We start from the raw sequence: 27,999 nt of genomic DNA on the forward strand, positions 1-27,999 counted from the left end.
GTTTAATTAGATTGTGTGCTTAAATGTTGTATTTGATTAATTGTAATTAATTGTAAATTAAATGATTAAATGTTTTGTTTTATTTTATTTTATGGTTATGGTTAGTGGTAATGGGCTAACTAATTGGGTCCCATGAACTACTTGGATAGGAGGTTGGATGGGTATGGATAATTACCCATGGATAGTTGTATATGTGTATATATAGATATATATGTATATACATATATATAAAAAGGAAAGTAATTTATTAATATTATAGTAACTTTAGTATTAATAAATAATCTGATATATATATTTTATATATTTATATAATAAGGATATACATATATTTTATACGTAACATGTTTTAAGTTACCTTTTAATATTATGGTAACTTTAGTATTAATAAATAATCTAATGTATATATTTTATTTAATTAATAAGGATATACATAGATTATATACGTAACATATTTTAAGTTACCTTTTTAATATTTTCATTTTTTTTATTTTTCTTTATTAAGTTGACTTGGATTGGAAAAAGGAATAGGGTTATTATTTAGCCTATAAATACACAACTATAGGTTGAAAAATGAGTGAAAATATATCACGTAATATATTCTAGAGAGAGAGAGTTAGAGAGAGAAGGAGAAAGAGGAATGAATGAGGAGAAAACCCTTTAGAGAGAAGATCAAGGAAGAAGAAGTTTAACTTTCAGTCCGAAAGTTTAAGGCAAGTTCTTCTTCTATCTCTTTCCCTTTGATTCGTGTTTCTATACATGCCTAGGAAATTTCAGGATTTATTAAACACATAAAATTAAATAATTATGCATGTTTAATTGGATTAGAACATAGGTTTTATGAATTTGGTTCATATCTGTTCTTGTGTTATGAATTGATAAATACATGATTTTGATTTGATTTCCGGTGTGAATTTTTATGTTTAAATTATGTATATTTCATATCTGTGGAATGATGGAACGTAGAAACATACCTAGGATTCCTGAACATTAAATAGGAACTAGGTTTGGGTTTAAATAAATTTAAATAGACTCAATCATAATGATGCTTGCTATTTGAATGTTTTAAACAAACGAATGAATTTAATCTTTTAATATGTTTTAATAATTGAGATTAAATGTGTAGGATGAATTGGATTTGGAGAATACTTATTTGACGGTATAATAAAATATCATCATATGTATAAAATTCAGTTTATGTAGGACATATGATATAGGAAACTTAAATAAATAATAAGCCATTCCTATTTTGTGATAACTTGATATCATATTATCATAGTTATTTCTGGATTGTTTGATGTATTTCCTTAATCGTTATATCAATTGTTGAATTGTGTGATTTAATGCACCGGTATGGGACGGTGGCATTCTAGGAACGGATTAACTTATCAGTTAAGTCCTACCTATTTTATATAAGGGAATGGATTAACTAAAATGTTAAGTCCTACTTATATTCAAGTCAGGTCAGCTGAACAAGTTGAATGACTTATGGATGATTAATTTATTATATAAGGGAATGGATTAACTAAAATGTTAAGTCCTACTTATATTCAAGTCAGGTCAGCTGAACAAGTTGAATGACTTATGGAGGATTAATTTATACCGGATAGGATGGTTACTAGATTATATATATATAAGTATGGTGCTATGATATGAGCTTGAGTCTCAGGATCAGTGGTTAGGGTGCGTATATCGCCAGGGATGTGTAACTAGATATAGTGTAGTTGTGTACCCTGGTAGGTCTAGGTATTCATGCCCACTATATGTGCGTTTTGCATGTTGCCTACTATTCAGGTTGAGACAACCCTATAGTCTAGTGAGGTTCCTTTAGTGTGTGTATATATATATATATACGGACTACTAGTTACTGTTGGATTGACTAGGATGTATACGTGTATCGGATCTCTGCTTGGACTGTAGTAGAGTAGAACTTGTTTGTGGGCCTGACCCACCATTATTTTTCAGGTGTTCGTCAGCAGTAGAGGTTGTTCGTGCTGAGCAAGGATCAGTCTACTTCGTTCTTCCGATGCTACATAGGAGTTCCTTTATGATTCAGTTTCCTGATTTAGACAGTTATTGCTGTCATTTGTTTAGTTTGGATTTTCTAGGGGTCTACACAATATGGATTCCCGAGTTGTATTTTGGAGGATCAATTGTATCAGAAGAGTTTATCAATTAATGAAAATATATTCTGAGGTTTATTATTAGATTATCATTTTAGTTTCTTGTCAGCATTTTATTTATTCTTCTTTATTCTTTTGTACTCTGTGTTCGTTTATTATCAATTTGTTTTGATATTCTCGAGTATTCGGGCGTGGGCCTGACCAACCTGCATTCGGAAATCCGGGGGGTATCACAAAAGGTAATAGTGGCTTTTGTAAATGTAAAACTTGGCCCTCGCCTTAATGCACACACTCTTAAGCTGATGGTGTAGCGACACTCTAAGGAGACCCATCAATAGAGTTTTATTGAAAATAAAATAGGTAATTTGTGGTAGAGTTATTCTTGTCTAATTAGATTTTATTTTATTTTATAGAAACTCTTTTAATAATAGTATAGATTTATTAGTTAATTTGAATTTTATTAAGTAATTTTTAAAGTTTTGTATCTATTAATAAATATTTTTTTATATTAATAAATAAATACTGAAATACTGAAACGCTGAAACGCTTTGCACATTTAATAATACTAGGAAAAGGCACGTGCAATGCACATGTTGAATATTTTGTAAATAATGTGATAGAGTTTTATAGAAAATAAAACATTCAATTTGTGATAGATTTTATAAAAATTATTTTATTTTCATTAAATATATTATTGTTTAATTATATTTTCTTTTATTAAAAAAAACTCATAATAAATAGATAAATAGGTAATATATGTTAGAATTTTATAGAAACTCTTTCAAAAACTCTTTTTATATCAATTAATAAATATTTTTTTATATTAATAATTCTTGTCTAATTAGATTTCAATAAATAAATAAATGAGTAATTTGTGTTAGAGTTTTATAAAAGCTCTTTTAAAACCTCTTTTTATATCAATTAATAAATAATTTTTTATATTAAAAATACTTGTCTAATTAAATTTTCTTTTATTAAAAAACTCAAAATAAATAGATAAATAGGTAATTTGTATTACAGTTTTTATATAAAATCTTAAAATATATCTTTGTCTAATGTATTATAATTTTATTGAAAATAAAATAGGTAATTTGTGATAGAGTTTTTCTAGTCTAATTAGATTTTCTTTTATTAAAAAACTTATAATAATTAAATAAATAAGTAATTTGTATTAGAGTTTAATAGAAACACTTTTAAAAACTCTTTTATATCAATTAATAAATATTTTTAAATTTTAATAATTCTTGTCAAATTAGATTAGTTTTTATTAAAAAAAAAAAAAAACTCATAATAAAAAGTAGTTTGTGATAGAGTTTTAGAAAAATTATTTTATTTTTTATATCAATTAAAAAATATTTTTTATATTAATAATTCTTGTCTAATTAGAATTTTTTTTATTAAAAAACTTATAATAAATAAATAAATAGGTAATTTGTGTTAGAGTTTAATATAAACTCTTTTAAAAATTGTTTTTATATCAATTAATAAATATTTTTATTTTAATAAATTGGTAATTTGTGTTAAAGTTTTTTATAGAAACTCTTTTGAACCTCCTTTTATATTAATTAATAAATAATTTTTTATATTAGTAATAGTTGTCTAATTAAATTTTCTTTTATTAAAAAGCTCACAATAAATAGATAAATAGGTAATTTTTGTTAGACTTTTATAGAAATTCTTTATTATGTAGATTTTAGTATTTATATTTTTTAATATAAATAAATAAATACTGAAACTCTTTGCACATCTAATAATAATATTGATAAAAACTCTTTTTAATAAATACTGAAACTCTTTGACAGAGTTTCTGTATTTTACTCTGTAATTCTAGATAGAATTCTCAATTTCTGTATCCCTTCCTCCATGCCTCTATTTATAGACTTCTTGCATTAATAGGATTACGACATGTGTCATTTTCTGAAAATGACATAATCGTAACATGGCAGGTTAATTATATTGTGATAATTATCTATAAAAAATAACTATTCTTTTTATATTGAACTAAAAATAAGAGTTTTATATAGAATGTGATTGATATTATTAGGTAATTTTGTAATTAATAAATATTTTTTATTTTAATAATTTTTGCCTAATTAGATTTACTTTTATTAAAAAAAAACTTATAATAAATAGATAAATAGGTAATTTGTGTTAGACTTTTATAGAAACTCTTTTCAAACCTCTTTTTATATCAATTAATAAATAATTTTTAATATTAATAATACTTGTCTAATTAGATTTTTTTTATTAAAAAACTCATAATAAATAGATAAATAGGTAATTTGTGTTAGAGTTTTATAGAAACTCTTTAAATAGGTAATTTGTGTTAGAGTTTTATAGAAACTCTTTAAATATTTCTTTGTCTAGTGTGATAGAGTTTTATTAAAAATAAAATAGGTAATTTGTGATAGAGTTTTATAAAAATTATTTAATTTTCTTTAAATACATCCTTGTCTAATTATATTTAATTTTATTAACAAACTCATAATAAAAGCTAATTTGTGGTAGAGTTTTAGAAAAATTATTTTGTTTTATATATCAATTAATAAATATTTTTTTATATTAATAATTATTGTCTAATTAGATTTTTTTTTATTAAAAAATTCATAATAATAAATAGATAAATAGGTTAGTTTAAATTTTATTATTTTGATTTTAGTTTTTTAAATATTTTTTTATATAAATAAATAAATACTAAAACTCTTTGCACATCTAATAGTAGTATAGATAAAAACTCTTTTTATATCAATTAATAAATATTTTTTATATAAATAAATAAATACTGAAATTCTTTGGCAGAGTTCATGTATTTTACTCTAGAATTTTCAATTTCTATACCTCTTCCTCCTTCCTCCATGCCTCTCTTTATAGGCCTCTTGGATTAGTAGGATGATGATAGGTGTCCTTTTATGATAATTACATAATCATAACTGGGCGGGCCGGTTATATTATGATAATTATTTATAAAAAATAACTATTCTTTTTATGTTGAACTAAAAATAAGAGTTTTATATAGAATGTGATTGATTTTATTAGGTAATTTTTAGAGTTTTATAGATACTATTTTTATATCAATTAATAAATATTTTTTTATATAAATAAATAAATACTAAATACTGAAACACGTTGCATTATTTTATTAGGTAATTTTTAATTAATAAATATTTTTTAGTCTAATAATTCTTGTCTAATTAGATTTACTTTTAATAAAAAAAACTCAAAATAAATAGATAAATAAGTAATTTGTGTTAGAGTTTTATAAAAACTCTTTTAAAACCTCTTTTTATATCAATTAATAAATAATTTTTTATATTAATAATACTTAGATAAATAAGTAATTTGTGTTAGAGTTTTATAGAAACTCTTTAAATATATCTTTGTCTAGATAGAGTTTTATTGAAAATAAAATAGGTAATTTGTGATGAGGTTTTATAGAAATTATTTTATTTTCTTTAAATATATCCTTGTCTAATTAGATTTAATTTTATTAAGAAACTTATAATAAAAGCTAATTTGTGGTTGAGTTTTAGAAAAATTATTTTGTTTTATATATCAATTAATAAATATTTTTTATATTAGTAATTCTTGTTTAATTAGATTTTCTTTTATTAAAAAATTCATAATAATAAATAGATAAATAGATTAATTTAAATTTTATTATGTAGATTTTAGTGTTTTAAATATTTTTTTATATAAATAAATACATAGTTAAATACTGAAACTCTTTGCACATCTAATAATAGTATAGATAAAAGCTTTTTTTATATCAATTAATAAATATTTTTTTTATATAAATAAATAAATACTGAAATACTGAAACTCGAGTTTCCATAGTTTCTGGATTTTTAGACACAGATGGAAGAGGATATGCCCAGGGCCACCTTATTGTGAACTACTAGTTCATGAACTGTGGCGATTGATCGTTACAAATAAATAAATAAATAAATCAAGCAATACTCAATTGCTATTGGTGTTCAAAGTTACCAAATATCTAAATTTGCAACATAAATCAATGCCTAAGAGCTTGTTGAAAAATAAAAAACTGTGAATTATGAGCTCAAGTTGTTATGAATATTATGTCATCTTATAATGAGTAGTCATTGTTAAATCCTCAAAGTTTTTTTTTTTTTTTTTTTAAATCCTCAATGATTTTTTTTTTTTTTTTAAATCCTTAAAGTTTATTTTTTATTTTTTATTCACTTGACTTTTGTGAAGCAGTAAGAATTATCTATATTTCAGAACTAACACAAAAGAATCACGCTATTTTCAGAGTCGCAGACTCACAGTCATTCCAATAAGCATACCGAATGATTTGGTAGCCATTTAATGCATTAGGGAGGGACACCAAATGAGTCCTACATAAATGCCTCAAATGACTACCAGCTATTTGGTCTTTTATTTTGGTTGATTGTTTTTCATTACAACAATCATTTTCCGAAACTAAAGCAAGAGAAATTATTATTTTTACAAAAATTATTTTTATATCAATTAATAAATATTTTTTATATAAATAAATAAATACGAAAATACAGAAACACTTTGCATGATTTTATTAGGTAATTTTTAATTAATAAATATTTTTTATTTTAATAATTGTTGTCTAATTAAATTTATTTTTATTAAAAAACTCATAATAAATAGATAAATAGGTAATTTGTACCTAAATACTGAAACTCTTTGCACATTTAATAATAGTATTATATTAATTAATAAATATTTTTTTATTCAAAGAGTATTTCTGTATTTTACTCTGGAATTCTGAAGTTTTAGAATTCTTAATTTCTGTACTCCTTCCTCTGTCCTCCATGCCTCCATTTATAAGCTTCTTAGATTAATAGGATGATGACATGTGTCTTTTTTTGATAATTACACAATCATAACTGGGTCAGGCCGGTTATATTGTGATAATTATTCATAAAAAATAACTATTCTTTTTATATTGAACTAAAAATTAGAGTTTTATATAGAATATGATTGATTTTATTAGGTAATTTTTAGAATTTTATGGAAACTATTTTTACAAAAATTATTTTTATATCAATTAATAAATATTTTTTTTATATAAATAAATAAATACTGAAACACTTTGCATGATTTTATTAGGTAATTTTCAATTAATAAATATTTTTTATTTTAATAATTCTTGTCTCATTAAATTACTTTTATTAAAAAAATTCATAATAAATAAATAAATAGGTTATTCGTGTTAGAGTTTTATAGAAACTCTTTTAAAATATCTTTTTATATCAATTAATAAATAATTTTTTATATTAACAATACTTGTCTAATTAGATTTCTTTTTATTAAAAAACTCATAATAAATAGGTAATTTGTGTTAGAGTTTTACAGAAACTCTTTAAATATATCTTTGTCTCGTGTGATGCAGTTTTACTGAAAATAAAATAGGTAATTTGTGATTAAATTTTATAGAAATTATTTTATTTTTTTTAAATATATCCTTGTCTAATTAGATTTAATTTTATTAAGAAGCTCATTATAAAAGCTAATCTATGGTAGAGTTTTAGAAAAATTATTTTGTTTTATATATCAATTAATAAATATTTTTATATTCATAATTCTTGTCTAATTATATTTTCTTATATTAAAAAATTCATAATAATAAATAGATAAATAGGTTAATTTATGGATCATTTGGTTAAGCACAATTGATTATAGATTGAATTTTAATTTTATTAGGTAATTTTGAGTTTTATAGAATTTATATCGTGGGATATAATAATTAATGAAAGCATTTTATTGTGAATTAAACTCTTTTTATATTTTGTTAATTTGAATTTTATTAGATAATTTTGAGTTTTATAGAATTTATATCAATTAATAAATAAATACTGAAACTCTTTGCACAAAGGTCGAGAAAGTAGTATAACACTTGATCTTAGCCAAAAGACTAAGAAAGGTTAGCCAAAAGGCTGAGCCAAAAATATTCAGTACTACACTTGATCTTAGCTAAAAGGCCGAGAAGGTGTGATTATTATTTCTTTAGTTCTATAGTTTTATAAGAGGCTTTCATGTAATATTTTTTACTTAAAATCAATGTGGGACTTTGTAATTTGAATTAAACTCTTTTTATATTTTGTTAATTTTAATTAATTTTAATTTTAATAGGTAATTTTGAGTGTTATAGAATTTATATTAATTAATAAATAAATATTGAAATACTGAAATACTGAAACACTTTGCACATTTAATAATAGTATAGATATAGATATAGATATATATATGTCAATGTTTATATTTATTTATTTTTAATAATGTAAATAAGCTAAATAAAATACTTCAAAAAAAAAAAAAATAGTTGTTGAAAATTGCAGTTGGGAATGATAGTTGAAAAATGATTTTGATGAAATGTACCATTCGGTAGAATTATTAAAATATAATATTTTGAGACTGTAGTTTCTCTCTAAATATAGATTTGACGGACAAAAATGACATTTTGCATTGGTGATATTCTTACTAGTATAGTTTTTGTCCCATGTAGACCTTCTTTTTTTAACGCATTTTATTTCAATTTCATTTCCCAAAAGTGGAAGAAAGAAGAAAGAATCAGATACTATCTGAACTTTCTCACTCTATTCTTGCAAAACTTTCTCTCTCTAACCTCGCGCGCACCAATTCGATTCCCGACCCACACTCACCAATCGCTCGCACTTTGATTTCACAGGAATCCAAATCTGATCACTTTTTCATGGCCGATCAATGCGTAATCTTTTACAGGTTTGGTTTTTGATTCACAATATATATGTATATGTATATGTATATGTATATGTGTGCAATTGAATTGGCCATATGTTGATCTTGATTGTTTGGTTTGTTTGTCATGCTCTTGTTGTTCATCTTCAACTTATCTGTGGACTTTCTTAGCTGGTAATGTTTTTAAATATGGATTTTACTGCTCTTTTACTCTGTTCGGCTGCCGAGAAAATGAAAGAAAATTTATAGTAAAGTAACAGAAACATATTGAATTCTATGTCTCAAACTGTCTTGGTCTTCAAAAGAAAATAAAAAAAAAAAAATAGACAAAAAGAAAAAAAAATCAAGCATCTCAACCCAAGTCAAACAGTAATAATAGGCACAATTTATCGATAAAAGTATTTTGTATAAGAGAAAAATCCGTTGCTGTGCAATTCTTTTTTTTTTTTTTTAAGTTTTGATTTTATTGTTGCAGTACATTTTCTCAGCTACCTAACAGAGCGTTTGATTTCTTAACTGTTGCAGTGTAGGTGATTTAAGTGGCCTTTCATTAAAAAGTACTATTTTTTTTTTTTTTTAAAGCAGATTCACGGTTTGTTGTGGGTTTGGTGCCTGAATTACTCAAATTTGGTCATTTATTTGTAATGCAATCCACTGAAACAAAGGAAAAGAAGAATTTGAAACGTTCAAGACCAAATCCTTGCGAGATGCCTGCAACTGATTCAACTGCTTCGGACGGTGGGATTCTGTTTCCGATTGAAGAGATAGTGCAATATCCATTGCCCGGTTATTGTGGGCCAACTTCGATCACTTTTAGTCCTGATGATAGTTTAATAACTTATTTGTTTAGTCCTGACCACACTTTGAATAGGAAGCTTTTTTCATTTGATCCTGAAACTGGTAAGGAAGAATTGTTTTTCAGTCCACCAGATGGTGGTCTCGATGAAAGTAATATATCAGCTGAAGAGAAGTTGAGGAGGGAGAGATCGAGGGAGCGTGGGTTGGGGGTGACACGGTATGAATGGGTGAAGAGCACGAAGACAATCATGGTGCCTTTGCCTGCTGGGGTTTGTTCTCTCCTCTCTGATGTTAATTATTGCTTTTAACACTTTGCTGTTCAATCACAATCACACGTCATTCTTCCATTTTTGAATTGTTGTGATGCGACCTCTGAGCATTTCTTTCCCGGTATGGTTTGTAGTGTGTTAAATGCTTTTATTACTAACATAGCATGTAAAGGTATGTAAAGAGGAATGTTTTAATTTGTTTCATCTTGAAGATAATTGCACATTCTTAATATATATGAACATAAATACCATCTCTAGTTAATGGATAGATATGGTGTTGGAATTTGCTACTAGTAGGCTATGAAGCATGGACACGAATAGGGGATACGGACAAAACAAGATATGGATACAGGGATACTACAAATTCATAAAAAGTTGATATGGATACAACAAGGACGCAACAACATAAATATATGTATTATATATCAATGTATATATGTAAATTTAAAATTACATGCATCTATGTATAAATTTAAAATTAATAATTGTTTGTCATGTTATATATATTGTTACTAACTTTTCTTTACAGAAACTAATAACAAGAAGTTGAGAGTAACATTACATGGACAACAATGTTCAGCTACGTAGCAATGATATATTCTAATTATATCTCAATATTTCTTTTTTCTTATTCAAAAGATTTTAAGCTTTGAATAACAATTATACTATGACATTATGCTTGAGAACCTTGCATTTTAATCTTCAATACTTGCTAAACATGTGTAACGAAGTATAGTATTGGGTATGTGATCGAAGTATCTAAGAAATATCAAATGTGTTTTTTAACCCCCACCCCCCCCCCCCCCCCCCGCCTCCTTTTTTTTCCAGATCAAATAGATATCGAATCTGTCTTCAAAATAAAAGAATTCATTTTGAATATGGATAAGTTTAGAAAAGTATTGGACACATATCTGTGGGTGTTCGACATGAACAAGGTATGGGTACATTTTCCTTGTAGAAGTATATGTGCTTCATAGCTTGTAGTGTTAGGCAACTAGACAACTGCTAATATGCATCTTAGATGAGGTCATTTTAGACATGAACAAGCTTAAAGTTATGTAACAGTTGGAATTGGGTAATGTAGAATGTGCACAAGTCAATTAATTTCGGTGGGTGCTCCAAGATTTTGTTTCCGTATAGTTCTTTCATTTACATAATTGTATAGAAGCACAGTGCCGATAATTTTCTGAGTTTGAATGGTCAACAACAAATTTTCCAATCATGATTGTTATTGAGTGGGAATGATTGAAGAGGAAGTTTCTTACACAACTCAACTCAGTGCACCTATAAATTAGAGAAGGTTGGCACTTGGCATCTATGCAGAAACTCTTTGAAGCCTTTTCCCTCCTCTTCCCTTCTTTGAAGGAAAAGGAAATGATCTATTACCATTTGCATGTACCTAGGATGGTAGGACCTTAATCTTTCTTAAACAAAACACCATTCTGTAGGTCAGCTCTTTATCTCCCGTCCCCCATCCCAAAGAAGGAAATAAAATCTTTTCACCATGGGGACAATAACTGTTTTTGTCAAAAATTAAACTTTAAGTTTTGGTTATTAATTTAAACCAAACTGAATTAAAATATAACACAAAACCAAATTTTGAGTTGTGGCAGTTGAAAATTCTGAAACTAATTACCTTGCAAAAAAACTTATTTTGGGTTACTGGTACAGAATCCAGTTATTCAACCGTTTTCTCTGTAGTTTGAAATTTTGCACTCAGATTGTTGTGAGGACCTTTAGGTAGATTGTCAAATCCTTTTGAACAATGGACTTTTATTAAGAGCACAAAACTTCTTATCATTTCCTTTGTCTTTTGCTGGTTGAACAGTTTATCAATTTTTTATTTTTTATATTTTTTAATGGCAAATAAATAAACATTTATCTATTTTATGAACATCTTTTGTAGGTTTTATATTATTTACCATTCGTTTTTTGTACACTTGAATATTTATTTTTGTGTCTATGTTGGACAGATTTATTTCCAGGATCTTTCTTTACAACCGGAGCTTAAGCTTCCAAGTGCATCGTTCTCTCCGATTATTGATCCTCATCTTTCACCAGATGGTACGATGCTGTCTTATGTGAGAGATTATGAGTTGCATGTGCTAAACCTCTTGTCCAATGAGTCAAAACAGTTAACATCTGGCGCTAAGGGAGATGTTTTGGTAAGCTTTAATTCTCAGTATCCTTGCTGAGTTGTATTCTTCCTTTCCTGGTATTGGATGCTATCTCCAACATTATAAAGTCCTCATGGATAATATGCTTCATAAAACCATAAGTAATATGCATGTCTATGTTTATTACACTTCACTATATATTTGGACCATTGGTTCTGTTACTAATAGTTCATTTCCTAAGCCGGTTCACTGATGAACCATCTTCCTATTGGTATGATCAGAAGATTAGGTGTCACCTTGGTCCTTTATTGGTCATTTCATTTTTTTTTTTCTTTCCTGACACCATGCGTTTTTCAGGGAATTTCCAGGATGCAGTATGTATGTTACGTAAACTATAGAAGAAACCTCAACCCCCCTCAACAAAAAAGGTTTACTTACTTTTTAGTTTTTTCTTTCAAAGGGAAACCTTAAAACACTATTTGAACGATGTTGTCCTTCATTCTAGTTCTAGATATAAAAGATTGCTCTCTGAATAATGTCAACAGCTGTAAATTACCAAAATTCCATAAGATCATTGGTTGGCTTCCATTTCCAGTCCCTCCCCCCCAACCACCACCTTCAAAAAAAGAAAAGAAAAAAGAAGTGATGGTTGGTCCACTTTAGCTTTCACTAATATGCTGTTGTTTTAGGATTTGGAGCAGAGAGACTACTGTTGACAACCTATGTGAATCAGTACCTTTTCATTTTGCATAGTGGTGAAAAAAACTGCGCGTATGCAATAGAAAAGTTAATATTGATCAAGATGGTTTTTGTATATGGAAAATTGTTTAGAGATGCTCATTCAATGTCTGAATATCGCGATTTCAGTCAACGTATTGGCCAAATTGAAATGTTTTAAATATGCATCACCTGACCCTCGTCAGATAAATTAGAATTGTAAGCTTCTGACTTTGTTAAGATTTTCTTCTCAAATATGACATTGGTTTCTTGTTTTGTATTTCAGACGCATGGTCTTGCAGAATATATAGCCCAGGTGAGATCGTGTTCATTCTCTTTTCCCTGTTCTAGTTTAGGCATTAATTCTGTGAGCATTTTGCATATACAGTTACTGAAATTAAAAATAAAGAGAAGAAGGAAGTTGCTTTCTTATTTTTGAGAGGAAAAATCAAATTCTCTATATAAATTAAATTAAAATTTATCATCATGTTATTGGTGTTTGCTGATGTAGGAAGAGATGGACAGGAAGAATGGATACTGGTGGTCAATGGACAGCAAATTCATTGCGTTCGCACAAGTTGACTCATCTGGGATACCACTTTTCAGAATTATGCACCAAGGTAAAAGTACAGTTGGTTCAGATGCACAGGAAGACCATGCTTATCCCTTTCCTGGGGCTTCAAATGTCAAAGTCCGCCTTGGAGTTGTTTCTGCTACTGGAGGCCCTGTAACTTGGATGGATCTTCTTTGTGGAGAGCAGGACGTAGGAAACAGTGAAGAGGAATATTTGGCAAGAGTTAATTGGATGCATGGAAATATTCTCACTGCTCAGGTTTTGAACCGGTCTCATTCTAGACTGAAGATCCTTAGGTTTGATGTCAAAACAGGCCAAAGAGAAGAAGTTATATTGGTAGAAGAACAAGATACATGGATCAATCTGCATGATTGCTTCAAACCTTTAGACAAAGGGCTCAATAAATTTTCTGGTGGTTTTATCTGGGCTAGTGAAAAAACAGGATTTAAACATCTGTATTTGTACGACACTAATGGGGCTTGCTTGGGACCTATAACTGAAGGTGATTGGATGGTTGAGCAAATTTCTGGCATCAATGAGGCTGCAGGACTTGTATACTTCACTGGAACCCTAGATGGCCCTTTGGAGTCTCACCTTTATTGTGCTAAACTGTTTCCAGATGGGAGCCGTCCCCTGGAAGCCCCAGTGAGATTGACTCAGGGCAAAGGAAGGCATTCGGTTGTGCTTGACCATCAGGTGCAGAGATTTGTTGATATTCTTGATTCCTTGGATTCTCCACCTAGAATTTCACTTTGCTCATTGCATGATGGAAGCTTAATTATGCCCATTTATGAGCAAGAACCAATCACCAGTACAAGAGTCGAAAGGCTTCAACTCAAGCCTCCTGAGATAGTTCAGATACAAGCAAATGATGGCACTACTTTATATGGTGCACTATATAAACCTGATGCAGCAAGGTTTGGACCTCCACCATACAAAACCATGGTCAATGTGTACGGCGGTCCAAGTGTACAGCTTGTCTCTGATTCTTGGGCGCCTACAGTTGATATGAGAGCTCAGTATCTCAGGAGCAAAGGCATCTTGGTATGGAAGGTCAGTATCCACCAAATGAACACCTTAGTTTCCATCTCTCATATATATCTAATTTAGTAGTTTAATTAGCTCTCTTTTTTACCCTTGGAACTTTCTGCCATATGCACCCTAATCATGTGAGTCTGAGACCACATAATTCTCTCAGCATTGTCCATTAAATCTCTTAGCATGTGATACTAATTGTGCTATCTATTGCCCAATTGTGCATCTGATACTGTAGATTTAGCTTCATTTCATTTCAATATTACATTTACCTGTATACTACCCGCCTAGCTGTATCTCCTGTACCTCCCAAAGGGGATGGTGAGGGTTTGAGTCCTGCTAGGGACAAATGGGTGTATGAGTTTCTTGCCAAAAAAAAAAAAAGAAAAGAAAAGAAAAGAATATTACATTTACCGGCATACTGTATACAGTTCAAAAGAAGGGGAAAAGAGTATATCATTCTGACTCCTATACCTTTTACAGCTGGATAACAGAGGATCTGATCGTCGTGGATTGAAGTTTAAAGGCTTCTGCAAATATAGTTTTGGCCTCCTTGATGCTGAGGATCAGCGGACTGGAGCTGAATGGCTCATCAAACAAGGCTTAGCAAAAGGTGGCCGTATTGGGGTGTACGGGTGGAGCTTTGGCGGATATCTATCCGCCATGGCGTTAGCCAGGTTTCCTGATGTCTTTAGTTGTGCTGTTTCTGGTGCTCCCGTCACATCATGGGACGGTTATGACACATTTTACACTGAGAAGTATATGGGATTGCCTTCTGACAATGAAGAAGGTTACCAGTTCGGGTCCGTGTTGAACCATGTGGACAAGATCAAAGGGAAATTGTTACTCGTGCATGGCATGATTGATGAAAATGTGCATTTTAGGCACACTGCTAGGCTTGTAAACGCGTTGGTGGAAGCTGGAAAGCCTTATGAGTTGTTGATCTTCCCCGATGAACGTCACATGCCTCGCAAGCTAAAGGACCGAAAATATATGGAAGAGAGGATTTGGGAGTTCATAGAGAGAAATCTGTGAATGACCGACCATTTGCTGCTCTTGTCTATTTAGATCATCTCTGTTGTTGTTACAGTATTATTTTTGTTAGGTTGATGGAGATTTTGGGGCTCATATTTGTTCGAGTATTAAATTATTCCTTTCCATAAAGAGAGAAGTGCAATGTTTTACTTGTAGTTAAGCGACTGTTATTCATAAGAGAGGAATTTTCCTTGTACCATGAAATCTCCCCCAATGTACTAGAAATATTTTGTAACTGAGTTTATGCATTGGATGTTATGTCTCAAACCTCTCGTTAACCCTAGAATTTTCAACTGAATTCTTTTTTATCTCTATAGGATTCATTTCACACTCATTTTTTTTTAACGATGTAAATACACCTTAGTCTTGAATTCATGAGATTTATTAAAAGGTAAGAGTACATAAACTTATCACCTCCCTTCTTAGTATTGTAACATAGTCTTGAATTCATGAGATTTATTAAAAGGTAAGAGTACATAAACTTATCACCTCCCTTCTTAGTATTGTAACATACATTTATTATAGATTACGGAGTATTATTTTGTAAAAAAATTTAAGTCCACAGTCCATACTGACCGGTTTTACCGGGCTCCCTAATTGTTTTAAAGTTCATATGAGAGACAAAATTTAATATAATTTGTCAATGAGACTCGAATTTAATACTATTTTGGATTGACTTTAATTATGTTCATGATCTATTTAGATTGACCTTAATTATGTTCATGGCGTATTCTTTTTAATCATGACATTCAAATTTAGAAACTCAACGCCTTTTAATCGTGTCAAGTTATACAGTCTTATATATGGAATGGTTTCCAACTTATTTAACAAGTTACCAAAATATATAAATCAATATGTGTTATATATATATATGTGGGATCCACAACTGTGGCATATGGAAGAAGTCTGTACGAGGCTTGTTTGTGTATACTGAAAGCCATCATAAGGCTTGCATGGGAAGCCACGAATTGAATGCCTATAAATAGGCATCATCTGTATGAATTGTGTGCGCGCAATAAAAAGAAAGGCAGCTCTCTCTCTCTCACTCTCTCTTGTTCTCTCTCTATCTGTGTGTGTGTGTGTTAGACTTTCTCTCATTAATATTACTCTATATACACACACATATATATTTATTACACGTTATCAGCACGAGATTCTGTCAACTGAGAAGAGACCTGTAGTCCAGACACCTGAAGATGTCATGCCTGTAGGATACAAATGGGTATTTGTAAGGAAATATAATGAGAAAAATGAAATTGTAAGATACAAAGCCCGACTTGTAGCCCAAAGTTTCTCGCACAGACCTGGTATTGATTATGAGGAGACATACTCTCCTGTGATGGATGCAATCACATTTCGCTTCTTGATCAATTTGACAGTCTCAGAAGGACTGAATATGCATTTGATGGACGTGGTTATAGCTTATGGATCACTAGATAGTGACATATATATGAAACTCCCTGAAGGATTTAAAATGCCTGAAGCAAATAGCTTGAAACCACGTACCATGTATTCGATTAAGCTACAACGATCCTTGTACGGATTGAAACAATCCGGACGCATGAGGTATAATCGACTTAGCGAGTATTTACTAAAAAAAGGATATGTGAATAATCAAGTTTGTCCATGCATTTTCATCAAGAAATCAAACTCTGGATTTGCCATTATAGCTGTATATGTTGACGATCTAAATCTTGTGGGAACTCCTGAAGAGCTCACCACGACTGCTAATTATTTAAAGAAAGAATTCGAAATGAAAGATCTTGGTAGAACAAAATTTTGTCTCGGCCTGCAGATCGAACATTTACCAAGTGGAATTCTTGCTTATCAGTTAACATACACTGAAAAAGTCCTGAAGCGCTTTTACATGGATAAAGCTCACCCCTTGAGTTCTCTAATGATTGTCCGATCACTCGATGTGAAGAAAGATCATTTTCGTCCTCTAGAAGAAGGCAAATAAGTTCTTGGTCCTGAAGTACCATATCTTAGTGCAATAGGTGCTTTAATGTACCTTACAAATTGTACCAGACCTGATATAGCATTTGCCGTCAACTTACTAGCACGGTATAGTTCTGCACCAACTCGAAGACATTGGAATGGAGTCAAGCACATTATGCGTTACCTTCGAGGAACGACTGATATAGGGTTGTTTTATTTAAGAAAATCAAAGCCCCAGTTGATTGGATATGCAGATGCAGGTTATCTTTCTGACCCTCACACAGCCCGATCACAAACAGGGTACTTGTTTACTTGTGGTGGTACTGCTATATCATGGCGATCTATGAAACAGACCATGACTGCAACTTCCTCAAATCACTCTGAGATACTCGCAATTCATGAAGCAGGTAAGAGGAGGATACATAAAAAGTGACAGAACCAAGCACATTTCACCAAAATTCTTTTCCACACACGAGCTCCAGAAGAGCCGTGATATCGATGTTCGGCAGATACGCTCTAGTGATAATCTAGCAGATTTATTCACTAAAGCGCTTCCAACTACAACATTCAAGAAGTTAGTGGACAACATTGGAATGCGTCAACTAAAGGATCTTCAGGATTGAACTAATCAGGGGGAGCAATTGATCAAAGAGGTATTAGCATACTGTACTCTTTTTCCTTCGTCCAGGTTTTATCCCACTGGGTTTTCCTGGCAAGGTTTTAATGAGGCAGTTTTAATCTATGCAATACCATTTCAGATACACAAGAATACTGTACTCTTTTTCCTTCACTAGGGTTTTGTCTCACTGGGTTTTCCTTAGTAAGGTTTTAACGAGACATATTCTTAGTGTAGTTTTGTGGACCCCACGGGGGAGTGTTATATATATATGTGGGATCCACAACTTGTGGCATATGGAAGAAGCCTGTACGAGGCTTGTTTGTGTATACTGAAAGCCATTAGAAGGCTTGCATGGGAAGCCACGAATTGAATGCCTATAAATAGGCATCATCTGTATAAATTGTGTGTGCACAATAAAAAGAAAGGCAGCTCTCTCTCTCTCACTCTTTCTCGTTCTCTCTCTATCTCAGTGTGTGTGTGTTAGACTTTCTCTCATCAATATTACTCTATATACAAACACATATATATTTATTATAATATGATTATTTTTTGTCCATCATTTTATAATGTTATAAAATTCAAGTTAATTAATTATGTAACATATTAAGATAAAATGAAAGGTTTAGTTTTTTACTTATGGAAAATAATATAGTTGACATCTTTAATACCTGCTTAAAACTGATGTGTATAAAAATATGACGTGAATACACAATTTAATTATATATGAGAAATGATAGGTCTTCCGATTTGAATTGCCGACTCATCTTCTGAATACAACGTGGTTGGATCACATTGGAACTTTTAAAACTGTTGGAAACGGGGGCATTAAAAACATAAACTTTGGATGAGATTTGGAATAGATTCCGCTAAGAATTTTTTGCGGATCTCTAGACGAGCGTGTTTCTCTCCGCAAGGAGATGAACGTGGTATATTTACTTTCTTAAATCCGTTTCCGGGTGAATGATAAATTAGTTCCAAAGTATGGTGTTTTGATAAGCCTAAACGGGTATGCAAAATGTGGGAAGTGTTTGTCCCACATGGAAAAAATGATTAAACAAATTGAAATTTAAATAAGCTGAATTTAGGATTTAGGCTTGGGCTTGGGCTTGGGCCTAATTGTAAAGTCCAGATTATTCTTTTTTGGAATTTTGGATTGGGCCAAATTTTGGGCTAGGCTTATTTAAATGGGTTTCACAAATGGGTGGGTTTTTTTGGGTGGTTGGTTTTTTGGATTAAAAAAACTACTTTTTAGTTTGTAACCTTTTAAATAAAAAAAAAAACCATATTTTAGTTTTTCTAAAAGGTTATACCTTTTAAATTAAAAAACCATATTTTAGTTTTTCTAGAGGGTTATACCTTTTAAATTAAAAAACCACTTTTTAGTTTTTTTTCAAAGGGTTACACCTTTTTTCGAACCATCATTACCCATGGTTGCACCCACTCGAAAAGGTGCATTGCAACCTATTGGAATAGATGTGTCTAGTGGTGAACAGACACCATGTGAACCATTGCAACCTATTGCAATGGTTGTGTCCAATAATGAAGAGATACACCCAATCCGAAAAAGGCATTTCTGTTTTTATAAATACCCCCCTTTGGATCATTTGCAAGTGGTTCATTTTCATTTTCTTCTATCTCCCTCTCTAGACTTGAACCCAACCCATGTGGGTTCAAACCATAGGCTAAGTGGTCCGAGTCACTTAGATCTTAATCCAATTTCATCAAGCCATATTAAGATTGGTCCGAACCATTTGGTTCGGATTGCACCTAATTTCACATTTATATAGTATAGATGCATTTTTGAGTCAGAGAGAGTATTACACAGAGGAGGTTCGCCGTATCCACTAGTTTGTAGTGCTGCTACTGGTGGATATAGACCGTTGTATCCTGGGAGATAGACGTCATTGAGTCCGTTAGCACCATAGCGGGGTGAATCTGTCTTAAGTACATAGTATCTAATACTAGCATCGGTCTAGGTTCTTTATTTATTATTATTATTTTATTGTTTTAATTTGCATGTTTAATTAAATATCTAGTTGAATATTTAATTAATTATTTTTAACATATTACAAATATCTCATATCATATTAGTATAGGGTTAGTTATATCTTAAATGTCACGTGAAATATATATATTTACCAACAAAAACAAAACCCCGTAAATATCTCTTTCTTTTCGACTCATTTCCAACCACGTTGTATTCGGAGAATAAGTCGCCAGTTGAGGTCAAAAGACATATCACTTCTCATTATATATATAAGAGATGCAATCCCAAGTATCTCAAGAGTCCTTACAGAAATGTAATGTAATGTATATATAAAAAAAATATACATTTTTTTTTTTTTTTTTTGGTTTACTGACAAATATACAATTTAATATACATGTGATTGAAACTTTAATAGACAACAAATATACAATTTGATACATATAGTGATTGAAACTTTAATAGATAACAAATATATTAGATTAAGATGAAACCTAGAAAAGACCTAGGAAATTACAACTTTACAAATAAGCTAATTATCTTCTATTTTAAAAATGAGTTCCATTATATTAGACACATGGGTAGCCGCATAGACTCAGTGAAGCAGTATGTTTTTATTTATCGATAAGCATGACTCTTTTAGTATTTATGAATAGTGATATTTGTACTGACTTGTTATAATGAATTACTTAATTAAATATTTCTGATTAGTTATTTATCACAATACAAGTAACTGGATAACCCATTTCCTCATTTGATGCATAGAGCGACGAAATAAAAAAAATAGGTCTGAGAATGAGTGCAAGAATCAATTTTCTTTATTTATTACAATTTCAATCAATATTTTAATATTTTGGTTACATTTCCAAAAGAAAAATGGCTGAAATTGTGTTCAATCATCAGTGCAACATATATAGTAACCTGTGATCAAATTTAACGGCCACGCGCGTTTTGGACGCGAGTAACACAACACCACCTCAATTATTTATAATTTATTTTATTTCTACATATACTTTCTTAGTAATGTACTAAAAAATTTCTTTGTCACATCGAGAACTCATTTTTCATGCATTTCATTTCAATTTAATTTCCCAAATGTGGAAGAAAGAAGGAATCAAAGATCTGAACTTTCTCTCTCTAACCTCGCACGCACGAACGAACCAATTCGATTCCCGATTCGATTCTCGACCCACACTCACCAATCGCTGACACTTTGATTTCAGAGGAATCCGAATCTGATCTCTTTTTCATGGCCGATCAATTCATAATCTTTAACAGGTTTGGTTTTTGATTCACAATATATATACATATATATATATATATATATATGTACGTATATATACGCATATGTATCGTGTGCAATTGAATTGGTCATATGTTGATCTTGATTGGTAGTCCTGCTGGCGTAGTTCATATTCAACTTATCTGTGGACCTTCTTAGATGGTAATGTTTTTAAATGTTGATTTTACTGCTCTTTTACTCTGTTCGTTTGCCGAGAAAATGAAAGAAAATTAATAGAAAAGTAACAGAAACATATTGAATTCTGTGTCTCATACCGTCTTCGCCTTCAAAAGGAGGAAAAAAAAGAAAAGAAAAGGAAATCAAGCACCAAAATCCAAGTCAAACAGTAATATTAGGCTCAATTTATCAATAATTTTTTTCTTATTTATTTTCTTTTCTCGCTTATTTTATATAGGAGACTCATTTTTTTTTTTTTTTTTTAAGCTTAGATTTTTGTTGTTGTACCTCATTTTCTCAGCTACCTAACAGAGGCTTTGAATAGTTAACTGTTACAGTGTAGGTGATTTAAGTGGCACTTGATTAAAAAGTTCTAATTTTTTTTTAAGCAGATTCACGGTTTGTTGAGGGTTTGGTGCCTGGATTACTCAAATTTGGTCATTTATTTGTAATGCAATCCACTGAAACAAAGGAAAAGAAGAATTTGAAACGTTCAAGACCAAATCCTTGCGAGATGCCTGCAACTGATTCAACTGCTTCGGATGATAGGATTCTGTTTCCGATTGAAGAGATAGTGCAATATCCATTGCCCGGTTATTATGGGCCAACTTCGATCACTTTTAGTCCTGATGATAGTTTAATAACTTATTTGTTTAGTCCTAACCACACTTTGAATAGGAAGCTTTTTTCATTTGATCCTGAAACTGGTAAGGAAGAATTGTTTTTCAGTCCACCAGATGGTGGCCTCGATGAGAGTAATATATCAGCTGAAGAGAAGTTGAGGAGGGAGAGATTGAGGGAGCGTGGGTTGGGGGTGACGCGGTATGAATGGGCGAAGAGAAGTTCGAGCACAAAGACAATAATGGTGCCTTTGCCTGCTGGGGTTTGTTCTCTCTTCTCTGATGTTAATTATTGCTTTTAACACTTTGCTGTTCAATCATAATCATGTGTCATTCTTCCATTTTTGAATTGTTGTGATGTGACCTCTGAACATTTCTTTCCTGGTATGGTTTGTGGTTTGTGGTTTGTAAAATGCTTTTTATTACTAACATAGCATGTAAAGGGGAATGTTTTCATCTGTTTCACCTTGAAGATAATTGCACATTCTTAATATATATGAACATAAATACCATCTCTAGTTAATGGATAAAGTTGGTGTTGGAATTTGCTACTAGTAGGCTATGAAGCATGGACACGGATAGGGGATACGGACAAAACAAGTACGGATACAACAATACTACAAATTCATAAAAAAATGATACGGATACGACAAGGACGCGACAACATAAATATATGTACGTATATTATATTAATGTATATATGTAAATTACAAATTACATGTATGATGTTTCTATGTATAAATTTAAAATTAATAATTGTTCGTCATGTTATATATATTGCTACTAACTTTTCCTTACAGAAACTAATAACAAACAAGTTGAGAGAATCATTACATGGACATAAATGTTGGGCTAAATTAGCAATGATATATTCTAATTATATCTCAATATTTCTTTTTTCTTTTCTTTTTTTAAAAAAAATTAAGCTTCAAATAACAATTATACTATAATATTATGCTCGAGAACCTTGCATTTTAATCTTCAAGACTTCCTAAGCACATGTCATGAAGTATCTGAGAGTTTTGGGTTTGTAATCAAAGTATCTAAGAAATATCAAATACGTGGTTTTTTTTTTTTTTAATTTATTTTTTATTTTTCCCAGATCAAATTGATGTTGAATGCGTCTTCCAAATAAAATAATTTTTTTTGAATATGGATAAGTTTAGAAAAGTATTGGATACATATTTGCGAGTATTAGACATGACATGAACAAGTATGGTATGTGCTTCATAGCTTGTAGTGGTAGGCAACTAGACAACTTCTAATAGGCATCTTGCATGAGGTCATTTTAGACATGAACAAGCTTAAAGTTATGTAACAGTTGGAATTGGGTAATGTAGAATGTGCACAAGTCAATCAATTTCGGTAGGTGCTCCAAGATTTTTTTTCCGTATAGTTATTTCATTTAAATCATTGTATAGAAGCACAGTGCCAATAATTTTCTGAGTTTGAATGGTCAACAACAAATTTTCAATCATGATTGTGATCGACTGGGAATGATTGAAGAGGAAGTTGCCAACACAACTCAACTCAGTTCACCTATAAATTAGAGAAGGTTGGCACTTGGCATCTATGCAGAAACTCTTTCAAGCCTTTTCCCTCCTCTTCCCTTCTTTGAAGGAAAAGGAAATGATCTATTACCATTTGCATATGTACCTAGGATGGTAGGACATTAATCTTTCTTAAACAAAAGACCATTCTCTAGGTCAGTTCTTTAACTCCTGTCCCCATCCCAAAGAAGGAAATAAAATCTTTTCACCATGGGGACAATAACTGTTTTTGTCAAAAACTAAACTTTAACTATTGTTAGAGGCTTGGTTTGGTTATTAATTTAAACCAAACTGAATTGAAATATAACACAAAACTAATTTTTGAGTCGTGTCAGTAGAAAATTCTGAAGCTAATTACCTTGCCAAAAAACTTATTTTGGGTTGCTGGTACAGAATCCAGTTATTCAACTGTTTTCTTTGTAGTTCAAAAATTTTCACTCAGATTGTTGTGAGGACCTTTAGGTAGATTGTCAAATCCTTTTGAACAATGGACTTTTATTAAGAGCAGAAAACTTCTTATTATTTCCTTGTCTTTTGCTGGTTGAACAGTTTATCAAATTTTTTTTTTTAATGGCAAATAAATATACGTTGTATCTATTTTATGAATATCTTTTGTAGGTTTTATGTTATTTACCATTCGTTTTTTGGTACACTTGAATATTTATTTTTGTGTCTATGTTGGACAGATTTATTTTCAGGATCTTTCTTTACAACCGGAGCTTAAGCTTCCAAGCGCATCGTTCTCTCCGATTATTGATCCTCATCTTTCACCAGATGGTACTATGCTGTCTTTTGTGAGAGATTATGAATTGCATGTGCTAAACCTCTTGTCCAATGAGTCAAAACAGTTAACATCTGGCGCTAAGGGAGATGTTTTGGTAAGCTTTAATTCTCAGTATCCTTGCTGAGTTGTATTCTTCCTTTCCCCATACTGGATGCTATCTATAACATTATAAAGTCCTGATAAAAAAATATGCTTCATAAAACCATAAGTAATATGTTTGTCTATGTTTATTACACTTTACTATATATTTGGACCATTGGTTCTGTTACTAATAGGTCATTTCCTAAGCCGGTTCACTGATGAACCATCTTCCTATTGGCCGACTGATCAGAAGATTAGGTGTCACCTTGGTCCTTCATTGGTCTTTTCATTTCTTTTTTTTTTTTCTTTCCTGACACCATGCGTTTTTCAGGGAATTTCCAGGATGCTATGTATGTTATATAAATTATAGAAGAAACATCAACCCCCCTCAACAAAAACGGTTAACTTATTTTTTCTTTCAAAGGGAAACCTTAAAATACTGTTTGAACAAATGTTGTCCTTCATTCTAGTTCTGGATATAAAAGATAGCTCTCAATAAGTCAACAGTTGTAATAGCTCTGAATAAAGTCAACAGTTGTAAATTACCAAAATTCCATCAGATCATTGGTTGGCTTCAAAAAAAGAAAAAAGAAATAATAGTTGGTCCACTTTAGCTTTCCCTAATATGCTGTTGTTTTAGGATTTGGAACAGAGAGAGAACCATTGACAACCTGTGTGAATCACTACCTTTTCATTTTGCACAGTGGTGAAAAAAACTGCATGTATGCAATAGAAACGTTTATATTGATCAAGATGATTTGTGTATATGGAACATTGTTCATTCAATGTCTGGATAGTGGGATTTCAGTCAATTTATTGGCCAAATTGAAATGTTTTAAATATGTATCACCTGACCCTCATCAGATAAATTAGAATTCTAAGCTTCTGACATTGTTAAGAATTTTTTCTTCTTAAATATGACATTGGTTTCTTGTTTTGTATTTCAGACGCATGGTCTTGCAGAATATATAGCCCAGGTGAGAGCGTGTTCATTCTCCTTTCCCTCTTCTAGTTTAGGCATTAATTCTGTTAGCATTTTGCATATTCATTTACTGAAATTAAAAATAAAAAGAAGGAAGTTGCTTTCTTGTTTTTGAGAGGGAAAATCAATTTCTCTATATAAATTAAATTAAAATGTATCCTCATGTTATTGGTGTTTGCTGATGTAGGAAGAGATGGACCGGAAGAATGGGTACTGGTGGTCAATGGACAGCAAATTCATTGCATTCACACAAGTTGATTCATCTGGGATACCGCTTTTCAGAATTATGCACCAGGGTAAAAGTACGGTTGGTTCAGATGCACAGGAAGACCATGCTTATCCCTTTCCTGGGTCTTCAAATGTCAAAGTCCGCCTTGGGGTTGTTTCTGCTACCGGAGGCACTGTAACTTGGATGGATCTTCTTTGTGGAGAGCAGGACGTTGGAAACAGTGAAGAGGAATATTTGGCAAGAGTTAATTGGATGCATGGAAATATTCTCACTGCTCAGGTTTTGAACCGGTCTCATTCTAGACTGAAGATCCTCAGGTTTGATGTCAAAACAGGCCAAAGAGAAGAAGTTATATTGGTAGAAGAACAAGATACATGGATCAATCTGCATGATTGCTTCACTCCTTTAGACAAAGGGCTCAATAAATTTTCTGGGGGATTTATCTGGGCTAGTGAAAAAACAGGATTTAAACATCTGTATTTGCACGACACTAATGGGGCTTGCTTGGGACCTATAACTGAAGGTGATTGGATGGTTGAGCAAATTTCTGGCATCAATGAGGCTGCAGGACTTGTATACTTCACTGGAACCCTAGATGGCCCTTTGGAGTCTCACCTTTATTGTGCTAAACTGTTCCCAGATGGGAGCCATTCCCTGGAAGCCCCAGTGAGATTGACTCAGGGCAAAGGAAGGCATTCGGTTGTGCTTGACCATCAGGTGCAGAGATTTGTTGATATTCATGATTCCTTGGATTCTCCACCTAGAATTTCACTTTGCTCATTGCATGATGGAACCTTAATTATGCCCATTTATGAGCAAGAACCATTCAGCATTCCAAGAGTCGAAAGGCTTCAACTAAAGTGTCCCGAGATAGTTGAGATACAAGCAAATGATGGGACTACTTTATATGGGGCACTATATAAACCTGATGCAGCAAGGTTTGGACCTCCACCGTACAAAACCATGGTCAGTGTGTACGGCGGTCCGAGTTTACAGCTTGTCTCTGATTCTTGGGCGCCTACAGTTGATATGAGAGCTCAGTATCTCAGGAGCAAAGGCATCTTGGTATGGAAGGTCAGTATCCACCAAATGAACGCCTTAGTTTCCATCTCTCATAAATATCTAATTTAATAATTTAATTAGTTCTCTTTTTTACCCTTGAAGTTGCTTCCATATGCACCCTAATCATGTGAGTCTGAGACCCCATAATTCTCTCAGCATTGTCCATTAAATCACTTAGAATATGATACTAATTGTGCTATCTAATGCCCAATTGTGCATCTGATACTGTAGAATTTAGCTTATTTTCACTTGAATATTACATTTACCGGTATACTACCGAAGGCTGTGTTGCCTAGCAGTATCTCCTCTACCTCCCAAAGGGGATGGTGAGGGTTGAGTACTGGCAGGGGACAAATGGGTGCGTGAGTTTCTTACCAATGAAAAAATATATATATATTACATTTACCGGCATACTTTATACCCTTCAAAAGAAGGGGAAAAGAGTATATCATTCTGACTCCTATACCTTTTACAGCTGGATAACAGAGGATCTGATCGTCGTGGATTGAAGTTTGAAGGCTTCTGCAAACGAAGTTTTGGCCTTCTTGATGCTGAGGATCAGCGGACTGGAGCTGAATGGCTCATCAAACAAGGCTTAGCAAAAGTTGGCCATATTGGAGTGTACGGGTGGAGCTATGGCGGATATCTTTCCGCCATGACATTAGCCAGGTTTCCTGATGTCTTTAGTTGTGCTGTTTCTGGTGCTCCCGTCACATCGTGGGACGGGTACGACACATTTTACACTGAGAAGTATATGGGATTGCCTTCTGACAACGAAGAAGGTTACAAGTTCGGTTCCGTGTTGAACCATGTGGACAAGATCAAAGGGAAATTATTACTCGTGCATGGCATGATTGATGAGAATGTGCATTTTAGGCACACTGCTAGGCTTGTAAACGCGTTCGTGGAAGCTGGAAAGCCTTATGAGTTATTGATCTTTCCCGATGAACGTCACATGCCTCGCCAGCTAAAGGACCGAAAATATATGGAAGAGAGGATTTGGGAATTCATAGAGAGAAATCTGTGAATGACCGACCATTAGCTGCTGTTGTCTATTTAGATCATCTCCGTTGTTATTTTTGTTAGGTTGAAGGAGATTTTGGGGCTCATATTTCTTTGGGCCTGAGTATTAATTAATTATTCCTCTCCATAAAGAGAGTAGTGCAATGTTTTGCTTGTAGTTAAGCGACTGTCATTCATCATAGAGGAATTTTCCTTTGTACCATGAAATCTCCCCAATGTACTGGAAATATTTTGTCACTGTGTTTATGCATTTGATGTTATGTCTCAAGGCTCTCCTAAACCCTAGAAATTT

At 31.6% G+C, this 27,999-nt stretch overlaps 3 protein-coding genes across 6 annotated transcripts; all 3 read left to right on the forward strand.

Annotated features, from left to right (window-relative positions):
* Window positions 1-8,644: 8,644 nt before the first annotated feature.
* LOC132271612 (uncharacterized) lies at window positions 8,645-15,643 on the forward strand. Of its 2 annotated transcripts, none has more exons than XM_059773054.1 (6): window positions 8,645-8,855; window positions 9,417-9,898; window positions 11,872-12,063; window positions 13,019-13,048; window positions 13,244-14,359; window positions 14,825-15,643. In XM_059773054.1, exons 2-6 carry the CDS (start codon window positions 9,476-9,478, stop codon window positions 15,374-15,376), a joined length of 2,313 nt encoding a protein of 770 aa, XP_059629037.1. In that variant the 5' UTR covers window positions 8,645-8,855; window positions 9,417-9,475; the 3' UTR covers window positions 15,377-15,643. The 2 variants fall into 2 exon arrangements, with proteins under 2 accessions (XP_059629037.1, XP_059629038.1); XM_059773055.1 differs by lacking the exon at window positions 8,645-8,855 and adding an exon at window positions 8,888-9,005.
* A 1,738-nt stretch (window positions 15,644-17,381) lies between these two features.
* On the forward strand, window positions 17,382-17,937 carry LOC132270185 (secreted RxLR effector protein 161-like). Its single transcript, XM_059771384.1, has 2 exons — window positions 17,382-17,721; window positions 17,849-17,937. The coding sequence occupies exons 1-2, from the start codon at window positions 17,382-17,384 to the stop codon at window positions 17,935-17,937; spliced, it is 429 nt and encodes a 142-aa protein (XP_059627367.1).
* A 3,011-nt stretch (window positions 17,938-20,948) lies between these two features.
* Window positions 20,949-27,975, forward strand: LOC132271613 (uncharacterized). Of its 3 annotated transcripts, none has more exons than XM_059773056.1 (6): window positions 20,949-21,195; window positions 21,769-22,259; window positions 24,233-24,424; window positions 25,359-25,388; window positions 25,581-26,696; window positions 27,160-27,975. In XM_059773056.1, exons 2-6 carry the CDS (start codon window positions 21,828-21,830, stop codon window positions 27,709-27,711), a joined length of 2,322 nt encoding a protein of 773 aa, XP_059629039.1. In that variant the 5' UTR covers window positions 20,949-21,195; window positions 21,769-21,827; the 3' UTR covers window positions 27,712-27,975. The 3 variants fall into 3 exon arrangements, with proteins under 3 accessions (XP_059629039.1, XP_059629040.1, XP_059629041.1); XM_059773057.1 differs by lacking the exon at window positions 20,949-21,195 and adding an exon at window positions 21,267-21,361; XM_059773058.1 differs by lacking the exons at window positions 20,949-21,195; window positions 21,769-22,259 and adding an exon at window positions 22,293-22,671.
* Window positions 27,976-27,999: the final 24 nt, after the last annotated feature.

This window comes from Cornus florida, unplaced genomic scaffold (genome assembly GCF_030987335.1).
Source record: "Cornus florida cultivar Cherokee Brave unplaced genomic scaffold, ASM3098733v1 CherokeeBrave_3.0.0_Hap2_Chr08, whole genome shotgun sequence".
NCBI lineage: Eukaryota > Viridiplantae > Streptophyta > Magnoliopsida > Cornales > Cornaceae > Cornus > Cornus florida.

Excerpts from the sequence above, each read along its gene's own strand:
- LOC132271612 (XM_059773054.1), top strand. The coding sequence starts at position 9,476 with ATGCAATCCACTGAAACAAAGGAAAAGAAGAATTTGAAACGTTCAAGA. Across the intron at positions 12,064-13,018 it reads GCGCTAAGGGAGATGTTTTG|ACGCATGGTCTTGCAGAATA; the intron begins GTAAGCTTTAAT and ends TTTGTATTTCAG. Across the intron at positions 14,360-14,824 it reads AAGGCATCTTGGTATGGAAG|CTGGATAACAGAGGATCTGA; the intron begins GTCAGTATCCAC and ends TACCTTTTACAG.
- LOC132270185 (XM_059771384.1), top strand. The coding sequence starts at position 17,382 with ATGTACCTTACAAATTGTACCAGACCTGATATAGCATTTGCCGTCAAC. Across the intron at positions 17,722-17,848 it reads ACTCGCAATTCATGAAGCAG|ATTTATTCACTAAAGCGCTT; the intron begins GTAAGAGGAGGA and ends ATAATCTAGCAG.
- LOC132271613 (XM_059773056.1), top strand. The coding sequence starts at position 21,828 with ATGCAATCCACTGAAACAAAGGAAAAGAAGAATTTGAAACGTTCAAGA. Across the intron at positions 25,389-25,580 it reads TTGCAGAATATATAGCCCAG|GAAGAGATGGACCGGAAGAA; the intron begins GTGAGAGCGTGT and ends TTGCTGATGTAG. Across the intron at positions 26,697-27,159 it reads AAGGCATCTTGGTATGGAAG|CTGGATAACAGAGGATCTGA; the intron begins GTCAGTATCCAC and ends TACCTTTTACAG.